General features: G+C 40.9%; 1 protein-coding gene across 10 annotated transcripts in view; it reads left to right on the top strand.

Annotated features, from left to right (window-relative positions):
- Nucleotides 1-19,932, top strand: part of LOC108918776 (receptor-type tyrosine-protein phosphatase zeta-like) — a 46,302-nt gene extending 26,370 nt beyond the window's left edge. For 5 of the 10 annotated variants that reach the window (XM_018726301.2, XM_018726305.2, XM_029247251.1 and 2 more), the window contains 24 exons: nt 346-496; nt 2,021-2,205; nt 2,292-2,418; nt 4,268-4,323; nt 4,412-6,113; nt 6,204-6,695; nt 8,847-8,991; nt 11,436-11,527; nt 12,022-12,107; nt 12,859-12,879; nt 13,076-13,172; nt 13,270-13,352; nt 13,621-13,755; nt 14,068-14,202; nt 14,392-14,555; nt 14,827-14,962; nt 15,865-16,011; nt 16,203-16,296; nt 16,916-16,989; nt 17,064-17,192; nt 17,419-17,565; nt 18,201-18,343; nt 18,683-18,818; nt 18,917-19,932. In XM_018726301.2, the coding sequence (XP_018581817.2) occupies nt 346-496; nt 2,021-2,205; nt 2,292-2,418; nt 4,268-4,323; nt 4,412-6,113; nt 6,204-6,695; nt 8,847-8,991; nt 11,436-11,527; nt 12,022-12,107; nt 12,859-12,879; nt 13,076-13,172; nt 13,270-13,352; nt 13,621-13,755; nt 14,068-14,202; nt 14,392-14,555; nt 14,827-14,962; nt 15,865-16,011; nt 16,203-16,296; nt 16,916-16,989; nt 17,064-17,192; nt 17,419-17,565; nt 18,201-18,343; nt 18,683-18,818; nt 18,917-19,057 (4,818 nt within the window). In that variant the 3' untranslated portion in view covers nt 19,058-19,932. The remainder of the gene's footprint in view (nt 1-345; nt 497-2,020; nt 2,206-2,291; nt 2,419-4,267; nt 4,324-4,411; nt 6,114-6,203; nt 6,696-8,846; nt 8,992-11,435; nt 11,528-12,021; nt 12,108-12,858; nt 12,880-13,075; nt 13,173-13,269; nt 13,353-13,620; nt 13,756-14,067; nt 14,203-14,391; nt 14,556-14,826; nt 14,963-15,864; nt 16,012-16,202; nt 16,297-16,915; nt 16,990-17,063; nt 17,193-17,418; nt 17,566-18,200; nt 18,344-18,682; nt 18,819-18,916) is intronic. The other 5 variants (XM_018726302.2, XM_018726307.2, XM_018726303.2 and 2 more) reach the window with 5 other exon arrangements.
- Nucleotides 19,933-21,222: the final 1,290 nt, after the last annotated feature.

The following is a 21,222-nucleotide window of genomic DNA, read 5'->3' as shown; positions in this document are numbered from 1 at the left end:
TTTGTGTGTGTGTATGTGATGACCAGCAGAAAGCATATTCCGTAATGTTTGTTTTCATTTATGTTTATGCATATACACTATGTACCTATAGGTATCCCCTGAATGACGGATCAACATATTAGTCATCATTAGTAGACGGCATCTTTCTATGTTTATCTGTTCGTGTTTGTTGGTGTCTCTGTGTGCCTGTGTGTTTGTAAGCAATTTATAGAGGGGTACCTAGATCAGACCTAGATCACTCATACTGTTTGTGTATGTGTGTTTGTGTGTGTCAATATTTGCACCTGTACCCGGATCATAGTTTAACCATGCATTTATGTTTGTGTGTGCCTGCATATGGTGCAGCTGGAGACCTTCTGCGAGGTGATGACTATGCAGCAGGCTGGGTACGTGATGCTCATGGACTACCTGCAGAACAACTTCCGCGAGCAGCAGCTCAAGTTCGTGGGCCAAGTGTTCTCCTCCTACACCGGGACTGAGGATGTCCCTACCCCCAGTATGTTCAGTATAAGTTGCCTCAGCCTTGATCCAGGCTTCTGTGTCCACCATCACATCATGCTTGATGTGGCATCTTTATCTATCCCAAAACAAAGTTTCTATTTTTTTCTGAAATTTCTGTTTCTGAGTATTTATTTTTTTTTGCACAATTAGTATTTATGTCTTAATTTATTTGAAAAGATTAACAATTCATGTATCATGAATTCCATTACTTTAGTCCTAAAATTAAAATTATAAAAGCTCTTTCCATTGTACAGCATATATTTATTGCCAAATACATTTTAATGGATAAAGGCTTTATAATGAGGGGTGTATACTCATTTATAGTATGATGATTAACAGATGTGGTGTAACAGTACAGTTAGCAATGCTCTGTTCTGTAAAGTCTTTCTACCAAAGTTGGGCAACCAGGATGTAAAAATTGCCAGTCTCTGGTTCTACCCCTTTTCAGTTCATTGTAGGTTGTTGTGACTGTGAAGAAAATGTTGCACATCTTTGCTTCTTCTCCTCCTGCTGCACTCTTGCCATCACCCTGGCTGTCACGTATTCTGAAATATTTCACCACGAACTGCACAACATGGCTCAAATGGCCACAGTATCTGCACTGCCAATCCTTTTATGTCTCTGTTCAGCACCCGATTCACTGTCATCACTGACCTCTGCCTTATAAGGCTGGATGGACAGAACAGCTGGCTAAAGTCATAAAAAATCCTTTGATGAAGGAAGAGCTAACTGATTGCAGTAATGGTTTTATCTCAGATGGTAACTGTTCTGCAGCAGTGAAGACAGTAGGTAGTGCAGTGGCTTTGGGCTGTTGCCTTGTAAACTCATGGTCACTGTGTTTGAGTTCTTTAAACAAAGTTCTTATGCTTAATAGATACGGTTAGAATGTGCTGCCGTATAAATGGGGAAAATCATTGTAAAGTTGTTTATGTAATACTGTAAGTCATCAGATAGTGAAAGGTAATAATTACAGCTGTTAACTTTTATTTTCTAAAAATGAACATATAGTTGAAACAGTATTATTATTAGGTGTAACCGGTCAAATCAATGGCTGTTCAGTATGTTTTTCCCTGATAAGGCAGGTAGGGAGTTTTCTTTCTTTAATTCTATTTTCATTCAAAGAACTCTTTTAAAGAAAACACTTATAGGGAAATTTTTGGCTCCTCTGCCCTCTTGTGTTGGAAACAGATAATTCTTTTTCAACACTTCATTGTTAGAGAATCCAGCTCCTGTACTGCTGAGATATCTTCATTCAGAGCTTATGGATCTCTGTTTTTAAACAATACTGAAAGTATTCTGAATTTCACTTACATATTTAAAGACTTTGAGTGGGTGATATTTTTTCACCTTGATGTTATGCTCTTGTTCTGTAAAAACAGGAGAAGTGAAGATGAAATGCTCATAATGCTGTGAACTGACTCAGTACAGTTAATGATCCAGTAGTTTGTACTTCAGTCAATGAAGGTAAAATAGCGAAGTATTTGGACTTTTTCACATTCAGCGGTGTAATTTCTTTCAGTTTGCAGCTCAGAGCCAGAGAATGTTGAGGCGGATCCCTACAACTACACCAGCTTATTGGTGACATGGGAGCGACCACGGGCTGTTTATGATGTTGGAATCGAGAGATACTTGGTGTCCTACCAGCCAGTGGGGGACGAGGACCTGCCTAAGAATGAGTACTTGACAGATGGAGACCAGGATGTGGTAATGACGCCGTCGCCATTCCTCATACTTCTCAAGTTGATTTCACTTCTTTTTTTAGTAATGCAAGCATCGTGTTCCCACTCAAGGGTGCGATAATTCAGGACCTGTCTGCCAACACCAGCTATGTGGTCCAGGTTGTAGCGGTATGCATCAACGGTCTGCAAGGCCGTGCAAGTGACCTACTGGTGGTGGGAATGCCACTGGATGACCCCGGTAAGGCCGACACAACCCTCTGATAAAGTTCTCTCTCTGGAAATGTGCCATCTATCACATGCTTCTACCATGTGATGCTTAGAAACTGGACAAAGGACTTCACCAAACTTCACTCTTTTGTAATCTGGTTCCTGAATCCTGAAGGCGTAACTAAAATTCAGTGCAGTCACTTTCATAAAGACTGTTGGATTGTATATGGCTAAACATGAATATGTGGGTATCTTTTTGCTCTTTATTACTGACAAGGTCAGAGGTAGGCGGTTTACATGGTTAGGCCAGGCCGGTTTTTTCCGGATTGACCAAATTCCCTGTAACATAAAGTGAGTTTGACTGTGTTTATTGACTTCCACAGAGGACCACATCCAAATGAGTCCAGCTGATTGTGACTGTTACTCGTTTTTAATAACGCCTCTTCTGTTTCTCCATCAGTGTTGGTGGGATTCCTTCTCTTTCTCTCTCTGCTTCTATCTCAGTAGGGATAATTTGTATCTGCACTACTAAAACATGAAAGTGTTCCTTACACACTGTGGACATTCTGTGCCTCCTTTAGAAATTCGTAGTAGATCTTTTCTGTGCATTAGCTTTTTGATACTATATTTCCTGGAATTTTCTGAGTCGTAGGTATTTTCTGTGTAGATGCTGTAATTTCAAGGATGATTTCACATTTCCGACATTCTGTAGAAAAAAAACTCCGTTTTTTGCTTCACACTTTTACAGAAACACATGTTTGTACTGTATGTATTTTTGTGTGAAATGGTATAAAAGATGATATTTGTGCTTGGTGACATGTAGATATGATAATAAACTAATCCTTCAGCAGAACCCTTGGTATGATATTTCAGTTTCCTCGTTCACAAATGGTTCATTATTCTTGTTAATCATGCAATCCAGGGATGTTTCTTTCATGCAGGCAGTTCAGTTTGGCCTTCAGCGTGAGGCCAACAGAACAACATAACATTTTCTCAGTGGTGCCACAGCATAACTTCTGGTGTAGGGTTACTGAGGAAACAACACGCAAAACACACACAAACAACTCAAACTGTCAGATTTGTCCTTCATAACATGCAAGGAAACTTAACACCATTCTGTGTAAGTTAGACCCATCAGGCAGGTAAGAGCCAATATTGCTCTCTTCCTGTTTTGTGTGGGGTGGGTGGGAGGTCTGCATGGGGTGAATGTACATGTTCCTGACTTGTGGTGACCTGGAAGCATTTCCTTCTGTGGTGTTTGTGTTTACGGCCAGGAAGGCCCATTTCCTCCCCTCCTCTTCCTCTCTGTCATCTGATGTTTGAAATATTCATATCAGGCTTCTCTCTAATGAGCCTCTTGACTTACTTTTTCGTGAATGGTAAGCTTGCAGCGGATAATGCCTTGCAGATATCAGGTTTCAGGAGGAAGAGATTGTGTTAAATGTTTGTCTTGAAGACCAGTATGTGAATAAAATTTTGTGTTTATTATTTTCATGAATCTAAAATGGTAATTTATTAAAAAAAATAAATTTAGCAATGATTTTCAGAATGATTTTAAAAAATTTTAAGCGTCATTGGGTATCCTTTCATTTCATTTTCGAAGCTTCACTGTCACTACTGAAAGTGGGAGGACAAACCTAATTTATGACTTCAGATCTGTTGTCTGTGTTTTTTTTTTTCTAATTATATAAATTTTATTAATGATGTTGAAAACATGTTGTTTAGCCGTTTGCTATATTTAAATTGCCATCATGAATTATGGCAAAACAGTGATCTAGTATTCTGATTCAGTGCATTTTTGTTCTTGAAAAACTTTCATTAGTGAAATAACCCATTTATAATGTCTAATTTATTAAACATATGTCTTCTTATTTTCTCAGAGACCAATCCTGACCCTGAGACTTCCGAATATTCTGAAAGAGAGGATGACTTTAAGGTTGTTATTATTTCTACATATTTCTCTTTCTCTTGCCTTTCTTTCACTGAATGTGCTTTTTAGTCTGAATGGTGTTTTTGCAACTTAGGTGGGATATGAGCTGAATGCAACACAGAGCAATTCAGATCAGAAGCAGAGACCTCATCAGACCTCCACGAGCTCAGTGGGTATTGTCACAACAACAGAGCAGCCAGGCTTCCTTTTCCCTGGAATCAGAACCACTAAGTTGCCAGTTCAGGCTAGGAGTACGGAAGAGATCTCCCAACCTTGGTTTACTGAACAGAACAGCAGCAGAGGCTACTCTGGACAGCCTGTCACCAGCAACAGCCATCCGATGGTGGGCAACCAGCTTTTTGGCAACAAGACGCAGGAAAACATTAGCAACATTTTCTATGAAGACGTCCTCAACAGCACAGGCTTTGAGCATACCACCCCTACAGTAATTTCAGTGCCTTATGAAGAGATCTTCAGTGATTCTGCCTCACCCAAGGGCTCTCTGGCCACCTCAGTGGACAGTGGGGTGTTCCACCCCACTACTGACTCAGAATTACCCAAGACTCACCGTACTACAGACTCGGAATTGGCTGAGATCTTCCCCTTCCAAGAGACCCAGGTCACTGTAACCTCTGCCCCCTTTCCATTGGGAATACCACTTCAGCCCACAAGTCCCAGTGCCCAGTACCCTTCTGCCTCTGCACCTGGAGACATTGTCTCCCAGACCACCCAGTCAGGGTTCAACGGTGAGACCGCCCACCCCATCCCCACTGTGTGTGACACTCTGAGCTCCCGCTCTCACACTGACTCTGTTGTGTGCCTGCATGCTTCCCCGCTGTCGCTCTCCTCTTCTAGCAGCATGTATCACAAGACCCTCTCAAGTCTGCCTCCTGGTGGCCGGGGCATGTCCGAGGGCTGGCCCAATTTCAGTGGGGGTGTTACGCATGCTGCTGCAGTGCTATTGTCTGCTGGTGGTCCATCTCTCACCCCCTGTTCCTCCTCCACCCTGTCTCTCCAACACTCTTCCCACTCTGTATTTGGCTGGGAGTCGGGTGCTTTCTACAGTGCTGATGGTACAGCTGCCTCTGCTGCTGATGATGATGATAATGATGAGGATGATGATGGTGATGTGATGTCTGGTTCGGCATCTGTGGCCACGGGTGATCCCCAGCTCATATCTAGAGATACTCTACCCCTTCAAACTTTACCTGATTCATCTGCCACTGAGCAGTTTTCTGATTCCGACTGGGACCTCTTTCAGTTCTCTAAGCCTATCAGAACTGTCTCTGCAGCAAAAACTTTAACACCTTCCACTGTGGATGACTTCCTCCAGCCTTCCATTCCTTTATCTGGTGACTTCATGCTGGTGTTAGCAACCGACGACCTTGGCGACGCACTCAAGAGACGGCATAGCAGTGTTCGACCAGTAGATGGAGCTAGTTACATGTGGGGGCAAGTAAAACCCTCGGTTTTAGATGGCGGTGTTTTGGGATCTTTGGTGGCAAGCCGAGAAGTGGGTTTGCCTTCGATTTCCCCTGCCATCGCCAAGCATACATCTACACCCTACACCTATGCTGCCAATGAACTGTCCTGGCATACAATTGGGTGGAATTTTCTACACACCTCTGTCCACCTCCTGCTGCCGCCTGCAGTGCCTGATCCAACCAGTGACTTTAGCAGCTTGCTCATTCTGACCGGCCAGTCTGACTCCTCCTCTGGTAGTGTAGCGGACCTCCAGTCCTCACTTTCTCCCACTGCGGGCACACATGGTGATGTGTATGCGGACAACAGTGTCGGTATGCCACCTGTAGTCTTACCTCCCTCTTCTGGTACAATGCCAAGCTCTGCAGCTGACTCCCATAGTGATGTGTATGTTTCTGTTACAGCCACCCTGGCCATCACCCAGAGCCACACACCTGTCCCCAGTTGGACAACTCCTTTGAATTCCCCTGCCTTGTCCCCTACTGCCTCTTACGAAGCAGGCTCCACACCAACGCTCGCCCAGGAGGGACAGGTAGAAAGTAGTGCCTCAGGGTCTGCGCTGTACTCGGGATCCCAGGAGGACATAGATCAGGAGTGGGAACGAGGCCGCACCCTTGTGACAAGCACGGGTACCACCTCCCCTACTGTACCTGCCCCGTTGGAAACGGAGGATGATGGTGATGAACAAGGAGATCGCTCCTCGTCGTTCTACTTCGAGAATGAGGTAGAGACGGAGAGTGGCACCGTGGAAACAAAAGGCCCGAGCCCCGGTGAGAGGACGCTGACTGATGGGGACGAGGATGGCGGCTCAGGGAGCCCCTACGACAACGAGACGTCCTCCGACTTTGGCGTGCCTGACTACTCAGGCAGGCAGTCTGAGGATGCGCCTCTAGCAGGTAAAGCTCATGAGTATGCCGCATGGTGGTGCATCATCCTCCCGGACAGACCTGGGTTCAAACTAAGGCTCTGGCTGAGGAAACAAAACAGCAGGGCCTTTCAGGCAGTCACTGGAGTGTGTTAGTCAGGAGGCACTGAGGATTGGAATGAATAACCAATGTATGTCAGTTCTCTGGAGGCAACAGTGGGGTTTGTCTAAATTCTAGTGACACATGGGTAAGGTAAGGTTTGGGGGTTTTTTAGACCTACTACCACATCACACAAGTCAAATTGCAAGTGTGATCACCATGGCCCTTTTTAGCAGTAAATGTTCAGTCTCTGTGCAGTAAAGTTGTGACATGGTGTGACAAAGCCATCATCGTACTCATCTCAAAGCCTTGTTTTCTATGCTGCTGTGTATTTTCATTATGACTATGAATGTACTTCAGTGTATATATGCAATCTTCAACAAACTGTTGGTGTGTTGTGCTGAAGACTGCAAGACTTCTAGTTTACTCATAAATTAAAGTTGCTATCTTGAAAGTTAATCGGCTGAAAGGAATCATGACACAACTCATAGGATTCAATGATAAGGAAAAAAGGCATCCTGTAATAATCAAAAAGAATAGCCAAGAATTTTTTTAGACTTTATTATTACATTTACATGTATTCATTTAGCTGAAGCTTTTCTCCAAAGCGACTTACAATGTTAAGTTTCTTACAGTTGTTTACCCATTTATACATCTGGGTAATTTTACTGAAACACTTTAAGTACCTTGTTCAGGGGTACTACAGCTGGAGGTGGGATTCGAAAGGTGGGAGATGGGATTGAGTCAAAGGCACCGGCTGTAACCACTGTGCTACCAGCTGCCCCTATAATAATAATAATTATGATCACCAATAACAACAATAATTATTATTATTATCATAACAACAATAATTATTATTATTATTATTATTATTATTATTATTATTATTATTATGTTTTTTGTATTTGTAATACTTTTTTCATTGTTCTTGGAAATGTACGACACTTTGGAGAAAATGAATAAATGTAGATGTAGTTGAAATTGTGGAAACTGTTCGTTACATGCCAGACCTTACTGCATTCGACAGCAGAAGTCAAGGTTAAGCACTTGCACGATAATGAGTTTTCTAAAGAAACTGATTCTTGGTGATGCCGCTTTGTTACTGAGGTCCTGAACTGTTCCACTCAGTCATCCAACACATGAATTCTGGCGACAGAGACAAGGCTCATGACATGAACCGTCCACAAGGAGGCAGGAGATCTCTTTTTCTGCTCATTCTGAGGTCACGAGCCCTGTTTGCTCCTCAAAGCAGATACGTCCCCCCCCAACAAAGAATCTTTAACTGCATACATTGAAGTCAGGTGCTGCAACATTGCTGAGAAATTCCAGAACAACTAGTAGCACTTTTTGTTTTGTCCTGCCTTGCTTTTGGTGGATATTGAAGAACTTTCTTACATCTTCTGCAATTGAATTTCATGTTTGTCCATCATCATTTCCATAGAGATGCAGCTTCAGGCTGACTACCTATTTGTATGATGGTGGATGTATTAACATGATATTTTAAATTTTTTCTATTATTTTTTGTTTTAATTGTTCATATTCAAGCAAATAGGGGTTGACTGTTCACAGTGAAATCCCACGTCATACGTGTGAAGTTCTTTATGTTTTGTTTAAGACTCTGAAAGATGGATTTGAGGCTTTTTTTTCTGTTTTGTCACATAAATCTATTGTCTTACTGGTTTGCAAATGACATTAACCTTGAGAACTACTAAGTAGTCAGTGAAATGCAGATGATCCAATTTTGGATGTAGTGAGTGTGGAAGTTGTTATTTCGATTGTTGATGTAAAGCTTGTAAATATAAATATTACATTATGTATCAGATGTAACTTTAGGCTAAGCGTTTCTTCTTGCCTGTGTGAAAACCTCTGACTTTTTTCTGAAAGAACAGATTGACTTTTGTAAGAATTTTACTTGACCTGAGCGAAACATAGAAATGCAGGGAATGCTGATGCTGAGTGCCTGTGAGGTTTAAGTGTGTTTTTCCAGGTTTTGTGATTTGTACTTTCCAGCACATGCGATGAGTTGACAAGACTGTACCTGGAATTTCGGAGGGATTGAGTTGTCTTTTCCCCTCCACACAGAGGCCATCAATAGCAGCCATGAATCTCGAATCGGCCTGGCAGAGATGGATGACCGGGAGAAACGCACCGTGTTGCCCCTAGTTGTGGTGTCTACGCTCACGTTCCTTTGTCTTTTTGTGCTGGTTGGCATCCTCATCTATTGGAGGTAAATGTATTGCATGCTCTTCATCCTCACACCAAGTGCATCATCACACTCCTGTTCATAAAGTCCTTTGTGTCCCCAAACCCATCTTCCTAAGCTATTACAGGCTTAAGTTGTCTTGTGTTCCTCCAAACCTGGTGCACATCCCTTTATCTACTTTTAAATCAGACAAGGCCTACAACTGGAAACCAGGTATTCCTTTGGGGCTTCCCAGACTCGTTTGGGAAGAAAAGGTTTCTCGATGGGGGGAAGACTATACACTGCTAGCAGGTTCGACCCCTGACTGCTTCCATGCTGGATGCTGTAGCCAAATATAACTTCTCTCCCTGAGTGGCATAGGAAATACTTGAGGCGGGGGAGAGGGGAGCTGTGCTAGGCCTGTAGCAGCGTGATCCCCAGGGACAGATGCTAAAAAGCAAGACCCTGATTCCTGTCATATTGTTATTAATCTGTCCCCCAAATCTGAGGATGTCAGACAAGGACTGAAGGAGCTCAGTGAGGAGGGGAATGGGGTCCTGGTCCCTAACACTCCCATGTTGTTCTCCTCATGGGACCTGTAATCTTCCCCCATCTAAAGACTTCCCTTCCCAAACAAACCTTTGTCCAGCAGTTGTGGCAATAACTCATATTCTGCATTTCCTCTCAGTGTCTAAATCAAGCACAGTGGTGGATAGCTGTGTTTTTTTTTTTTTCTTTCTTATAAAAACTTTAAAAGCAGACATTTCACCCAAAGGTCTCATACTAGCAAGTGTAGGTTTGTCAAGATTTCATCGTTTGTTTGCTTATTTCATTATAGTCATTCATTTAGCTGACCACTCTCACCCGATGCAATTTACAGTGATTTACCGATTTATACAGGTGGGTAATTTTTACTGAAACAATCCAGACTGCGGCTCTAAGCAGCACAGTACCCGCGGCCCCAGCTGTTGCCGTGCCGTTTTCCCTCATAGAAATTATAAACTAAACATTACGCTCCCGTTATGAGAAATATGGGTACTGCTTATATTATAGTATAATATAAGTGTATAATTTATACACATCTTTAGACCATGTAACGTCTTTAACTCTTTAAATCGTCTTTTCCGTCGTCTATTTTTTTTCTTTCATAATATATTTTAGGGTAAATATTACTAGAAAATAAATATATATTTTTACATACTTTCATTATGGGCGGTAACTATTACATCCGCCTGTGAAATAACCAACATTGAAGGACAAGATACGAGAAGGTAAACAGTTTATCGGAATAAGACTGTACATTTCTTATCCGCTATGTCGTTGTACGTCTCCGCCGTAGGAGACGTGACATATTGCTCATGTTTGTTATTATACTTTAAGATGGTGAACTATAAGCCCGTAATCTTTGGCGAGTAATTAAATGTTAAAGAACGCGGTCTGGGCTGCGGCAGGACGCGCCTCAGGGCTCGGAGGGCAGAGCAGGGCCGAGTCGCGCCGCAGCCTCATCATGTCCGACATGTCGCATCTTGTCGGATTCTTGTAAAACGTGTTCGTGCGCCGCTAATCCGTACTGCGGCCAATCCGTGTCCTTCCGCCCGAACACGGTGCTCATTTCGTGACTCGCACGATGTACATTTTGTATCTGCTTGTGTTTTGAAAACCTTTAAAACACACACTAACATATATCTATATATGAATTTAATCTGCGGGAACATTTTATTTGTGACAGAGGGTAGCTAAGCTTGTGCTATTTTTTTATTCGGAACACAATGAGAGTTAATCGCCGGTCACATCCCTTTAAAAACTTGTTGAAGATTAAATTGAACATCTTCAAGAATTTGAGAAGATTAGGGCCCGTATAGCAACACTGCGCGAAGCTGTTGTTTTCTGCAAGGAAAATAAAAATACTTTCCCATTTATAACAACGGAAAAGTAACAGAGTATTAGCAAGAGCAGCCAGTGCAGTATTGGGGAGGGGGGGCGAATGAGAGTTTGTGAACACTGAGAGACACATCCCCTTGCTATGCCTGCTTTATTAACAAGTACTGACATTTTATCACTAGTGGCTTGTGTTCAAGACAAATCTCTTTAACTTTGTTGCTGTTCTCTGTGTTAGTAACAACATTTTACGCAGAAGCATGCCATTTGTAGTGCGGTGTTTTTAAGTGAGAGCAGGGGGCGCGGTGGCGCAGTGGCGCAGTGGGTTGGACCGGGTCCTGCTCTCTGGTGGGTCTGGAGTTTGAGTCCCGTTTGGGGTGCCTTGCGACGGACTGGTGTCCCATCCTGGGTGTGTCCCCTCCCCCTCCGGCCTTATGCCCTGTGTTGCCGGGTAGGCTCTGGCTCCCCGCGACCCTGTATGGGACAAGTGGTTCAGAAAGTGTGTGTGTGTGTGTGTGTGTGTGTGTGTGTTTTTAAGTGATCCCGCTCTACACGGTGACCCGTCTGCTTTGGGATGTCCAGCGGTCTCTTAATATTATTGTGTTGGACAGGAAGTGCTTTCAGACGGCTCACTTCTACATAGAGGACAGCACGTCGCCCAGGGTCATCGGTGCCCCTCCATCTCTGGCGCTCTCGGCTGCAGGTACCCAAACTGCACGGGCACATTTGTTACAAGCAACCGAACATACGGCCAAAGGCATGTATGCTCACAGGTGCAAATGCTTGTAAAATCCATGCCCAGATTTGGCCCTCGCTACGAACAAATGTACCGTGCTACTATTCTTTCAGCAGCTTATGTATTCTCAGGAACAGGTTAAAACAGATTTTGTGAGTGATTACGTTGTTTGTGAACATACTTACATCTGCCTCACAGTCTGCTTGAACAGACGGTTTCTTATCCACACCATTAAAGAGACTAACTGTTAATTACCAAGCATCTGTTACTGTTAATCTACTACACCTGCACTTTCGGCAACTTAATTAAAAATGAAAGAATATGCAGGTATGTGCTGGGAAAGCGGGTCTCAGCACAACGAACATAAAACTGTGGAGTTTGTGTTTGGATGTATAAAAATGTTTCCTTTTTCTTTCCTTAAGTTCATTGGAGTTTTTTTTTCTCTCTCTCTGTGTCTCCAGAAAACCATGAGGCTTTGCCAATAAAGCAGTTTGTCAAACATGTAGCAGAACTTCATGACAGCAACACATTTTCGCAAGAGTTTGAGGTATGGTGATGTCAATAGATGCCACCTGAACATTATCTCCATCAAAGCATTTTAATGTACCTAAACTGTTATTATCATTTAGATTTCACAACAGTTGAACCACCATTGCCCTGCATGTCTTTATTTCAGATTTCAAGTAGTTTCATGGTGACATCAATTTTAGTGTCAAATTGTAATTTGTTTCCCCTTGTCTCACAAAGCTAATAAGTGGTTTTAATTTAATTTTTTAATAATTTAAATTATTTTCTGGTTCAGCTTAAGCCTTTTTAAATTTAATTTCCATCTGTCTTTCATGAATGCGTTAAAGTTAAGATTATTATACGTGGAGGATATTGCCTGCAGTTTTCATTTAAAATATTTAAATGTGAGCGCTTACTTTGTTCTGATTCAGTTTTACAGCTGCAACCAGAGGATCTGTAAAACCTTACATCTGATGGTTGTCAGTGTATCTCAATTGCTGTGGAAATGTCACATTTCGGAGAGATGTTGTTTTTGTGATTGAGATGCATGCAGTAGGAGATGGACACCAGGAACACTGTGTGATTTATAAGGTGCAGGTTGTTGTTAGCCTGCCCTGCCTTCCGCACTCTGGTACAGATTAGATTACTGCTTGTCCAGCTGAAACACGTGTAGCGCATCAGAAAGGACTCGGCTCACAAATTTGCAGATATTTTCACTTTTGCATCTTCTGTTCGCTGTCTGTCTCGGAACTTCATTGCTGTGCTTTCTGCATTCTCACTCCCTTCATTAGATATTGAAAGAGTGTTATGAGGTAAGACATGGTTCCTTTCTTTTTTTTCTTTTGATTTAATTTGTGTAGCACTAGTGGTCGTGTTTCTATGTACGTGTCGTGTCCTGCTGCTCACCGAGTGTTTGCATGTGATTGATTTCACCTTGTGGTGCAAAGGTTACTGGGATTGGGAAGTACACTGAAAACTTTTACATTTATTTCTTTTTCTTCTTTGTAGGAGATCCAGGCATGTACAGTGGATCTAGGCATCACCGCAGACAGCTCCATCCACCCAGAAAACAAGAACAAGAACAGATACATCAACATCCTGGCTTGTGCGTAATAGTGTTCACATCCATACGTGTATACAAACAGATGTGATTCTCTACATTAGTGACATTTCTGATGAGATTTCTCCTCATTCTCCTTCAGATGACCACAGTCGAGTCAAGCTGTCTTCTAGTTCGGATAGAAATGGATGGTCAGCTGACTACATCAATGCAAATTATGTAGATGTAAGTGGTCCTCCATTTCACTCTTTAACTTCGTATTGTTATTGGAAATACTCAGGAGCTATTGATACATTTACATTTATTCATTTAACGGATGCGTTTCTCAATAGCTTCATTGCTGACTTCTTCTGGAAAACTTAATGTAACACAAGTTATGGTACATTAATTGACTGACTTAAAATTGTGAGGTCCAGTTAATTGTACTTTTTTTACTCTAAAAGCAAGTACTTGGAGTGTGCGAACTCAGCTTGAACAACTGGGTTTGTTACAGGGCTTCACCCAACCTAAGGCCTACATTGCTACCCAGGGACCACTCAAGTCTAGCATGGAGGACTTCTGGAGGATGGTCTGGGAACAGAATGCAAGCGTTATTGTCATGATCACCAACCTGGTGGAGAAGGGAAGGGTCAGTGAAGCCTCGAGTTGGCAGTATCTGCTGTACTCTGGGACTATTGCTGGCAAAGTCAGTCTGTGGCCATTTGCACTGAGAAGGTGTATCAGTGTTTTCAGTGAATCTCAGTAGTGTTGCCTAGTTGCATTATTAAGACATTTACCTGTTCAGGGAGCTGAATTGTAACATTTATGAAGCATCTTGTATTCCTATGTTCTTGTTTTAGAAAGTTTTATAGTTAAACATGTCATAAGGTTAATGCCAATTAGGATGGCTTTGAATGATGACAAATGAGTTAGGTCAGTCAATTTCCTGCTGTCCCCACAGAGAAAGTGTGACCAGTACTGGCCTCTTGACAGCCAGGAAGAATATGGCAGTTTTCTGGTGACACTTAGGAGCACCAAGGTCTTGGCCTATTATACCCAGAGAACATTCACCTTGAAGAACACGAGAGCAAAGAAGGTACCAATACACAGAAAGAACCATCAATGCTTTTACATAGCATGATAATAACACAGCCATGCATATGCTGAATTTTGCTGGCAACTTTTGTTCACACTGACCCCAATGAGCATCGGTAATGGGAGTAAATTCAGGGAGATGGCTTTCGTTTTTATTGTCTCAGTAACAAAATGCTATTTTATGTTTTAGGGCTCTCAGAAAGAGCAGACCCATGAGCGGACAGTGGTGCAATATCATTATACTCAGTGGCCTGACATGGGTGTCCCTGAGTACACTCTCCCAGTGCTCACCTTTGTGCGGAAGTCATCCCAGGCCAACCTGGGGAACATGGGACCAGTTGTAGTACACTGCAGGTAGGACTTGGCCCAGTATGGGGTTCTATCCAGTACAGTCCCACCGTAACTTCTGAAATAAAAACGTCCTTTACAAAACCAATTTACAGGAAACTTCTTGTGTACTCTGTGCCACTCTTTACTTTACCTGCATCGTTTAAAATGAATCTGCAGGTTAGTCCATCAATTTTTTTGTTATTGTGTGAAATGTTAGTTAAAAAAATATAACAGATGATTATACTGGAAGGGTAGCCCAGGACTACATTTTCCTATGTCTTGTGTGTATACGTAGTGCTGGCGTGGGAAGAACAGGAACCTACATTGTCCTGGACAGCATGTTGCGGCAGATCAAGGAGCAAGGAACAGTGAACATCCTGGGTTTCCTCAAACATATTCGTACCCAGCGCAACTACCTGGTACAGACTGAGGTAAGAGAAAAAAATTCAGCTAACCCTCACTGCGCAATACCTTCATCAATTACAGAAGTCAACTGTTAGTGTAATTTGTTCAAAAATTGTATTGTTCTTTGGTATGCTCTGTGATACAGTTTCTCTGCTGTAACAACACTGAACAGTTTCACAAAATGAACTTTAGAATTTGGTTGTTAACCTTAAAGAGTATAATGATTAAAAACCTGGATTTTAGAATGTCCTTCAAGAAATTAGTCTTCCTCCACGTTACAAAGGTAATTTGTCCCTTTGTAATCTAAATTTTCCATAAATTGCATATTTAATTACCATGGATTTTAATGGTAATTCTTTTTACACATCTCTGAGCCTTAAAATTCAACACCCATTTATGCTGAAATATTACCAGATATTATAATGGACACAGTTGCTCCAATGTTTAACTTTAGTTATAATAAAATAACATAATAAGGAAGTTTTTCTTAGTTAATTATTGTGTTATACTGTATGGCAACTTGTGCTTGTTCACCTCTTTTTGTAACGATTATTTATTGTACACTTAACAAATGCTCATGAACAAGACATACATACAATACTTAATGTTTGTGTATTAATTAAACCTTTAATGCAAAAAACAGAACAGAAACGATCAACAAAATCTATGAAGAAATGCAAAGCAATTCACACTCACTGCAAAATCCAAATTAAGTGCTCATATGTGGAAAGTCCTGTTAAGCTTGGGGTATTAAATGGTACTTATTGTTAAGTCGAATTCTTCTCGTCTGAATGCCTGTACTTCAGTGATGACTCTACAAAAGTGGGGAAACAGATTATTTCTATCTTGTTTCATATAAATAGTTTTTATTACATTTCACAAGGAACCACAAAACTTTGTACCCGTCCACCTTCCTGTTTTCCTTCAGGAGCAATACATTTTCATCCATGATGCCCTGGTGGAGGCCATCCTGAGCAAGGAAACGGAAGTGCACAGCTCCCACATCCACACTTATGTTAATGAGCTCTTGATCCCAGGGCCTTCAGGCCAGACGCCCCTGGAGAAGCAGTTTAAGGTAGCGACGAGCTGTTGGGTTCCTGTGTGAAAGACAGAAGCATCAATGAGTCAAAGCATCAGAATTCAGTTTGACAGGCTGTATGCAAATATCCTATACAAGGGGAACTGTTCTGTATTATATGTAAGCTGTAACCTAATTAAATTTTTGGTGGAAGTGTTCACAGCAGTGATGGAGGTTGTGTCTTACAGATGATAACCCAGTCCAACGCCAAGCAGTGTGACTACTCAGCAGCATTGAAACAGTGCAACAGAGACAAGAACAGAAACTCCTCTCTTTTACCTGGTTGGTGTAATTCCATTTTAGTTTGTATATATAGAGTTATACACATCATCTTTAGTATTTTCTGTTGTTTATAAACACTGCATGATTGTGGTGATCCACCAAGGTGCAGATTTCTCATCATCATGATCACTATGCACTGCTATTTGAATCATCATTACATTTATTCATTTAGCTGACTTTTCTCCAAAGCAACTTACAATCTTATGGTATTAACAATTATTTACCTGTTTATACAACTAGATAATTTTAGGGGAGCAATGTATGGTAAGTACCTTACTCAGAGGTACAGCAGGTAGAGAGGGGAATTGAATCTGCAATTTTTGGGGCCAAAGGCAATAGCTCTAACCACTACACTATAACATATAGCAACCCATAAGTTAACTGAATTACTCTGGTCACGGAGGTTTACCTAGACAAGACGGCAGCTAATGTTGCCCTGCTTGTCTATGCTGTCGTAATTTACATGCAAACTGTCATCACATTAACATTTAGGAATTTAAGATCTTCAGAATATTCATGATTAGGATCTTGCATTGTTCTCAAAGATATTTAATGTTCCTGAGTTACATAGTAGTTTTTGTGTACAGGAGCTTGTGACATTGTTAGATATTCTTTGCAGTAGAGAGGTCCAGAGTGCATCTGTCCACAACAGCAGGAGAGATTTCAGACTACATCAATGCCTCTTACATTATGGTGAGTATCACCCTGGAGAAAGATACCTGGATGGGATAGGACTGGAACAGTTCTGAAGGCTTCTCTTTTTCCAGGGGTATCAACAGAGCAATGAGTTCATCATTACCCAGAATCCACTTCCCTCCACCATGAAGGACTTCTGGAAGATGATCTGGGACCACAGTACCCAAGTGGTCATTGCACTGCCAGATGGACTGGACCTGGTGGGTAACAATGCCAAAACTTCCTTGGTACTGTAGTTTAAAAAGTTTTGAGATCTGTTGACAAAGTAGCCCTAGTTAAGTATATGTACACCTGTAAACTTAAGGACTGTAGCCATACTTTGCTTAAGTAATAGTTATAAATGTCCATGTTAGCTTCATCAGAAGCTTGGTGTTAGAGAAAGAAAGGTTCGAAAATCCACCTGTTCCTGGATTCCTGTTTCTCCAGGCAGAAGATGAGTGTATTTACTGGCCCACCAAAAGCCAGCCCATCAGATTTGACACATTCACAGTCACCTTCATGGGGGAAGACCATATGTGCCTGTCCAATGAGGACATGTTGATAGTACAGGACTTCATCCTGGAGGCCACACAGGTATAATGAAAGACAATCTGCTTCCATCAAAACCGGGTTCAACTAACAAGAGTGTGGAGCATCGGTGCTCCTAGCTGTACTTCCTCTTGTATTTGTGATCTTGTCATCTCAAATTAACATTAAGAACATTTAAAACTATTTGCTTCATCAGGCACTTTCATTTGCCACTGTTATTGTTCTGAATTTTCAGATCTACAAGTGAGCACTGGAGAAGAATTGACAAGCACAACTTGACCTGCTACATTTTTGTTTTGATAATAGATTTGGTTTTAACTGCAGTGCTATACTTTCTAGAGAAGAGTTTCATGTAGGAGTTTTAAAAAATAAGTCCCACCTCTTTAAGCATTTTACATGGTAGTTTTTGTGTTAATTGGTGCTAAATGACTCTCTGTAAAGTTGTAGAGGAATAAGAGACATAAATGGCTGCTGGAAAATGTGAAAATGGAATTCAATAAACATTTAGCATGCTTCAGTAGAGCACATCTGTTATTTTTCACATAGCTGTCACATCACCATCTGCACTGCACAATGTGCAGTCAGTCTACTCATTGTGCACACACACTCATAGTGTACCCTGTCTTCACTAGCTCTCTTTCTCCCTTCTATGTGTGTCCTACGGCTCTCCCACGTGTCAGGATGACTATGTTTTGGAGGTGAGACAGTACCGGGCTCCCAGATGGCCCAACCCTGATGGTCCCATCAGTAACACCTTCGAGCTGATTAACATCATCAAGGAGGAAAGCGTGTCTCGAGATGGACCCATAGTGGTGCACGACAAGTGAGTGCTTGTTAAATCCCTTCTGACCTGTATGGGTGTGACTGGAATGGAACTGTTCAGCTGTACATCCAAATGATCGGTGATTCATTACCCCCCATCACCCATCTTCTTCTTACTCACACTGACTCTTTTAGATCCCTCTCACTTACAGTACAAATTACATTCTAGGTTATCGTATATCTACACTCTAATGACCAAGTTAGAAAATTTAAATTTTTCCAAAAAGCTTTTAATAACCTGTACATAAAATCTGCATTTCTATAAGGGAGCCTGTTAGTGGCAGTTGTTTTGCAGTTTCTGGGCACTGTGTAGCATAATTCCATGGTATTACCTGGACAGACGTGGAGGAAACATTGCGGGGACTTTCTGTGCACTCATGACTCTTCTGCACCAACTGGAGATGGAGAGCTCCTTCGATGTGTATTGGGTGGCTAAGATGATCAACTTAATGAGACCGGGCATCTTCACTGACATTGTAAGTGGTTCTTGCTAACTCTTATTTTAATAATCATTTTGTAATTTGTGGTGCCAATCAACAATTTGACTTATTTCAAGAAATTCCTTTTGCTCCAGGATCAGTACCAGTTCCTTTACAAAGTGATCATGAGTCTGGTGGCCAAAAAAGAAGAGGTAAGAATGCTCCAATGTGCTGATAATGGGCTGGCACTAGGTGGCACCGGCAGTGATTCAGAGAGTTTGGAGTCCCTGGTGTAACCATGGTAACATCTCCTCCGTGTGAAACCTACTTGGACTGAGCTGGAGCTCTTCATACTGACACTTAAAAAAGAAACTGCCTTGCCTTTTACCATGCTTCCCTTAGTTTGTCAGTTTTTCAACAATATAAATTTACTGATAGATATGATGAGCTCTTGTAACGTGTGCCTTTAAACAACTTCATCTTACAGGTTTAACAACGTTGCTGCCTTTTCATTGTGCTCTCAATATCATTTCAGATTTTTAAAATGGTCATTGTTTTTTTTTTCAAATTTTGCATAATTGTATCTTCTAAAATGTTGTTCACTGGATGTCAGGATAACCAAAAAGTGGGAAAAATATTAATCTTTTTAATAATATTCAGTTAATTACATGTATGTAACAGTCATTAATTTCACAAGTTTTCATTTATATATATATTGTAAATACAATACTCTTTTTTAGTAATGTAACTAGACTGAGGTCAGGGCTAAATAGCATGGTGTAATCTAATATGTATATAGTAATATACTGACCAGTTCAACAGACCAAATTTCTATTTATACTGCTAGATTTTTTATATTTTACTACACCCTTTTTTTTCTAGTCATTTTGAACTCTAGTTGAAAGCTGTAAATGTTTTTAATACTTCTAATATTGGTGTTTTTATTCTGCTACATGGATTTATGTGTTGCATGGAATGTAGACATTGATTTTGTTATTTCTCAGTTATTTGTGTGAGACGGGCTGTTGTGTGTTTAGATTAAATATCAAACAAACAAAATAGAAGACTGCATACAAAAGAAAATGGGGGGGGAAAAGTACATTTCATACAAAAGTACTCTGTTTTGTTGGTCTGAGTCAATGAATTGAACACAATAAAGAGGTAAATTTGGTTTCAGTATGTCCTATGAATTTGATTAACCTTCTTATTGAAACAGCACAGTTGTTGAGATCAGCTATGTCTAGTATAATTACTTACTAATTACTAAACTTTTTCTAGATTTAATTTAAATTTGGTGTTCTGATTTTCAAAAAAAAAAAAAAACATTTTGATAAGAGTAAACATTTCCCGGTGATGTTTTCAATATACTTTATTAAAAGACATAGAATTAAGACAGTGGCTAGCCCAGGATCAACACATATGTAAGCAAAAATAGTATAAAAATTACTCAAAGAATGGTGTTTGGTGGCATTGCTGTTGTCCCTTCAGCTTCAGAGTAGATTTGATTTCTACAACACTGGTGTTGGAAAAGTTTTATTGATTGGCTATTGTGATGAATTAATATTAAAACACAGAAAATGTTTCAAGAAACTGATCTTAATTTTTGAGAGATTATGGATTATGAAATAGGGAATAATAAATCCCCATGGAATAGGGTGAATGCAATTAATTCCTCTGCAGTAATCCAGTCTAAGACTTCTAAGAGAATGTTCATTTTTCTGGATCAAAATAGGTCAAGTGTCCAGACACCATCTTAAACATTGGCTTATATTTGAACTTAATTTGCATTTTAAAGTTAAATAATTGCATGCTCAGTTATAATGTGCTTGGTGACCTAATTTGAATTTAATGGTAAATGAGGGAGTCATTTCTTAACCCCCCCCATCTCTACCAGTCTTGCAAGTATTTCACTTCAGCTGTTTGGGAGGCAAACAGTTCTTTGGCACAAGCAGTTTTAAAACATAGCAAATCAATTATTTTTGATTATTTACAAAGAAAAATTGTATTGAAGCTGTACTGGTACAGTGAACTACGCAGAAGACAAGTTTTCACTTGTCTTTCACTCCAGTTACATGAGGAGTCTGTAGTTTTAATTGTGCCAGACAAAAATCCTTTGTATATTATGTATAAAGGGGAGATTGGAGGACCTAGTTAGGTAGGAGGTAAGAGAAAATAATTTAATCTGAACACAGCTATCTTAGATTGAAATTTACAAAAACAGTCATTGAGAAAACCTTTTCAAACTTGAAAAACAGGTGTTTTTAATTCTTAGTAGGCAACTTGGGGAGCCCCATGTGAATATAGGGAGCACATGCAAACTTCACAGGGACACAGAAGTGATCAGACAGTGTACAACCCAGGTGCTTTGAGGCCTGTGTTGACACAGTGCCACCCTTCACTGGGTAAGCAGACAGGCTCCTTCCAGTGGAAGCAGAGCCTTCACCCACCCTCTCCCATCATG

This window comes from Scleropages formosus, chromosome 21 (assembly GCF_900964775.1).
Source record: "Scleropages formosus chromosome 21, fSclFor1.1, whole genome shotgun sequence".
NCBI classification, from domain to species: Eukaryota; Metazoa; Chordata; class Actinopteri; order Osteoglossiformes; family Osteoglossidae; genus Scleropages; species Scleropages formosus.
Note: the sequence above shows the minus strand (reverse complement) of the source record. Positions and strands in the feature narration are given on the sequence as shown.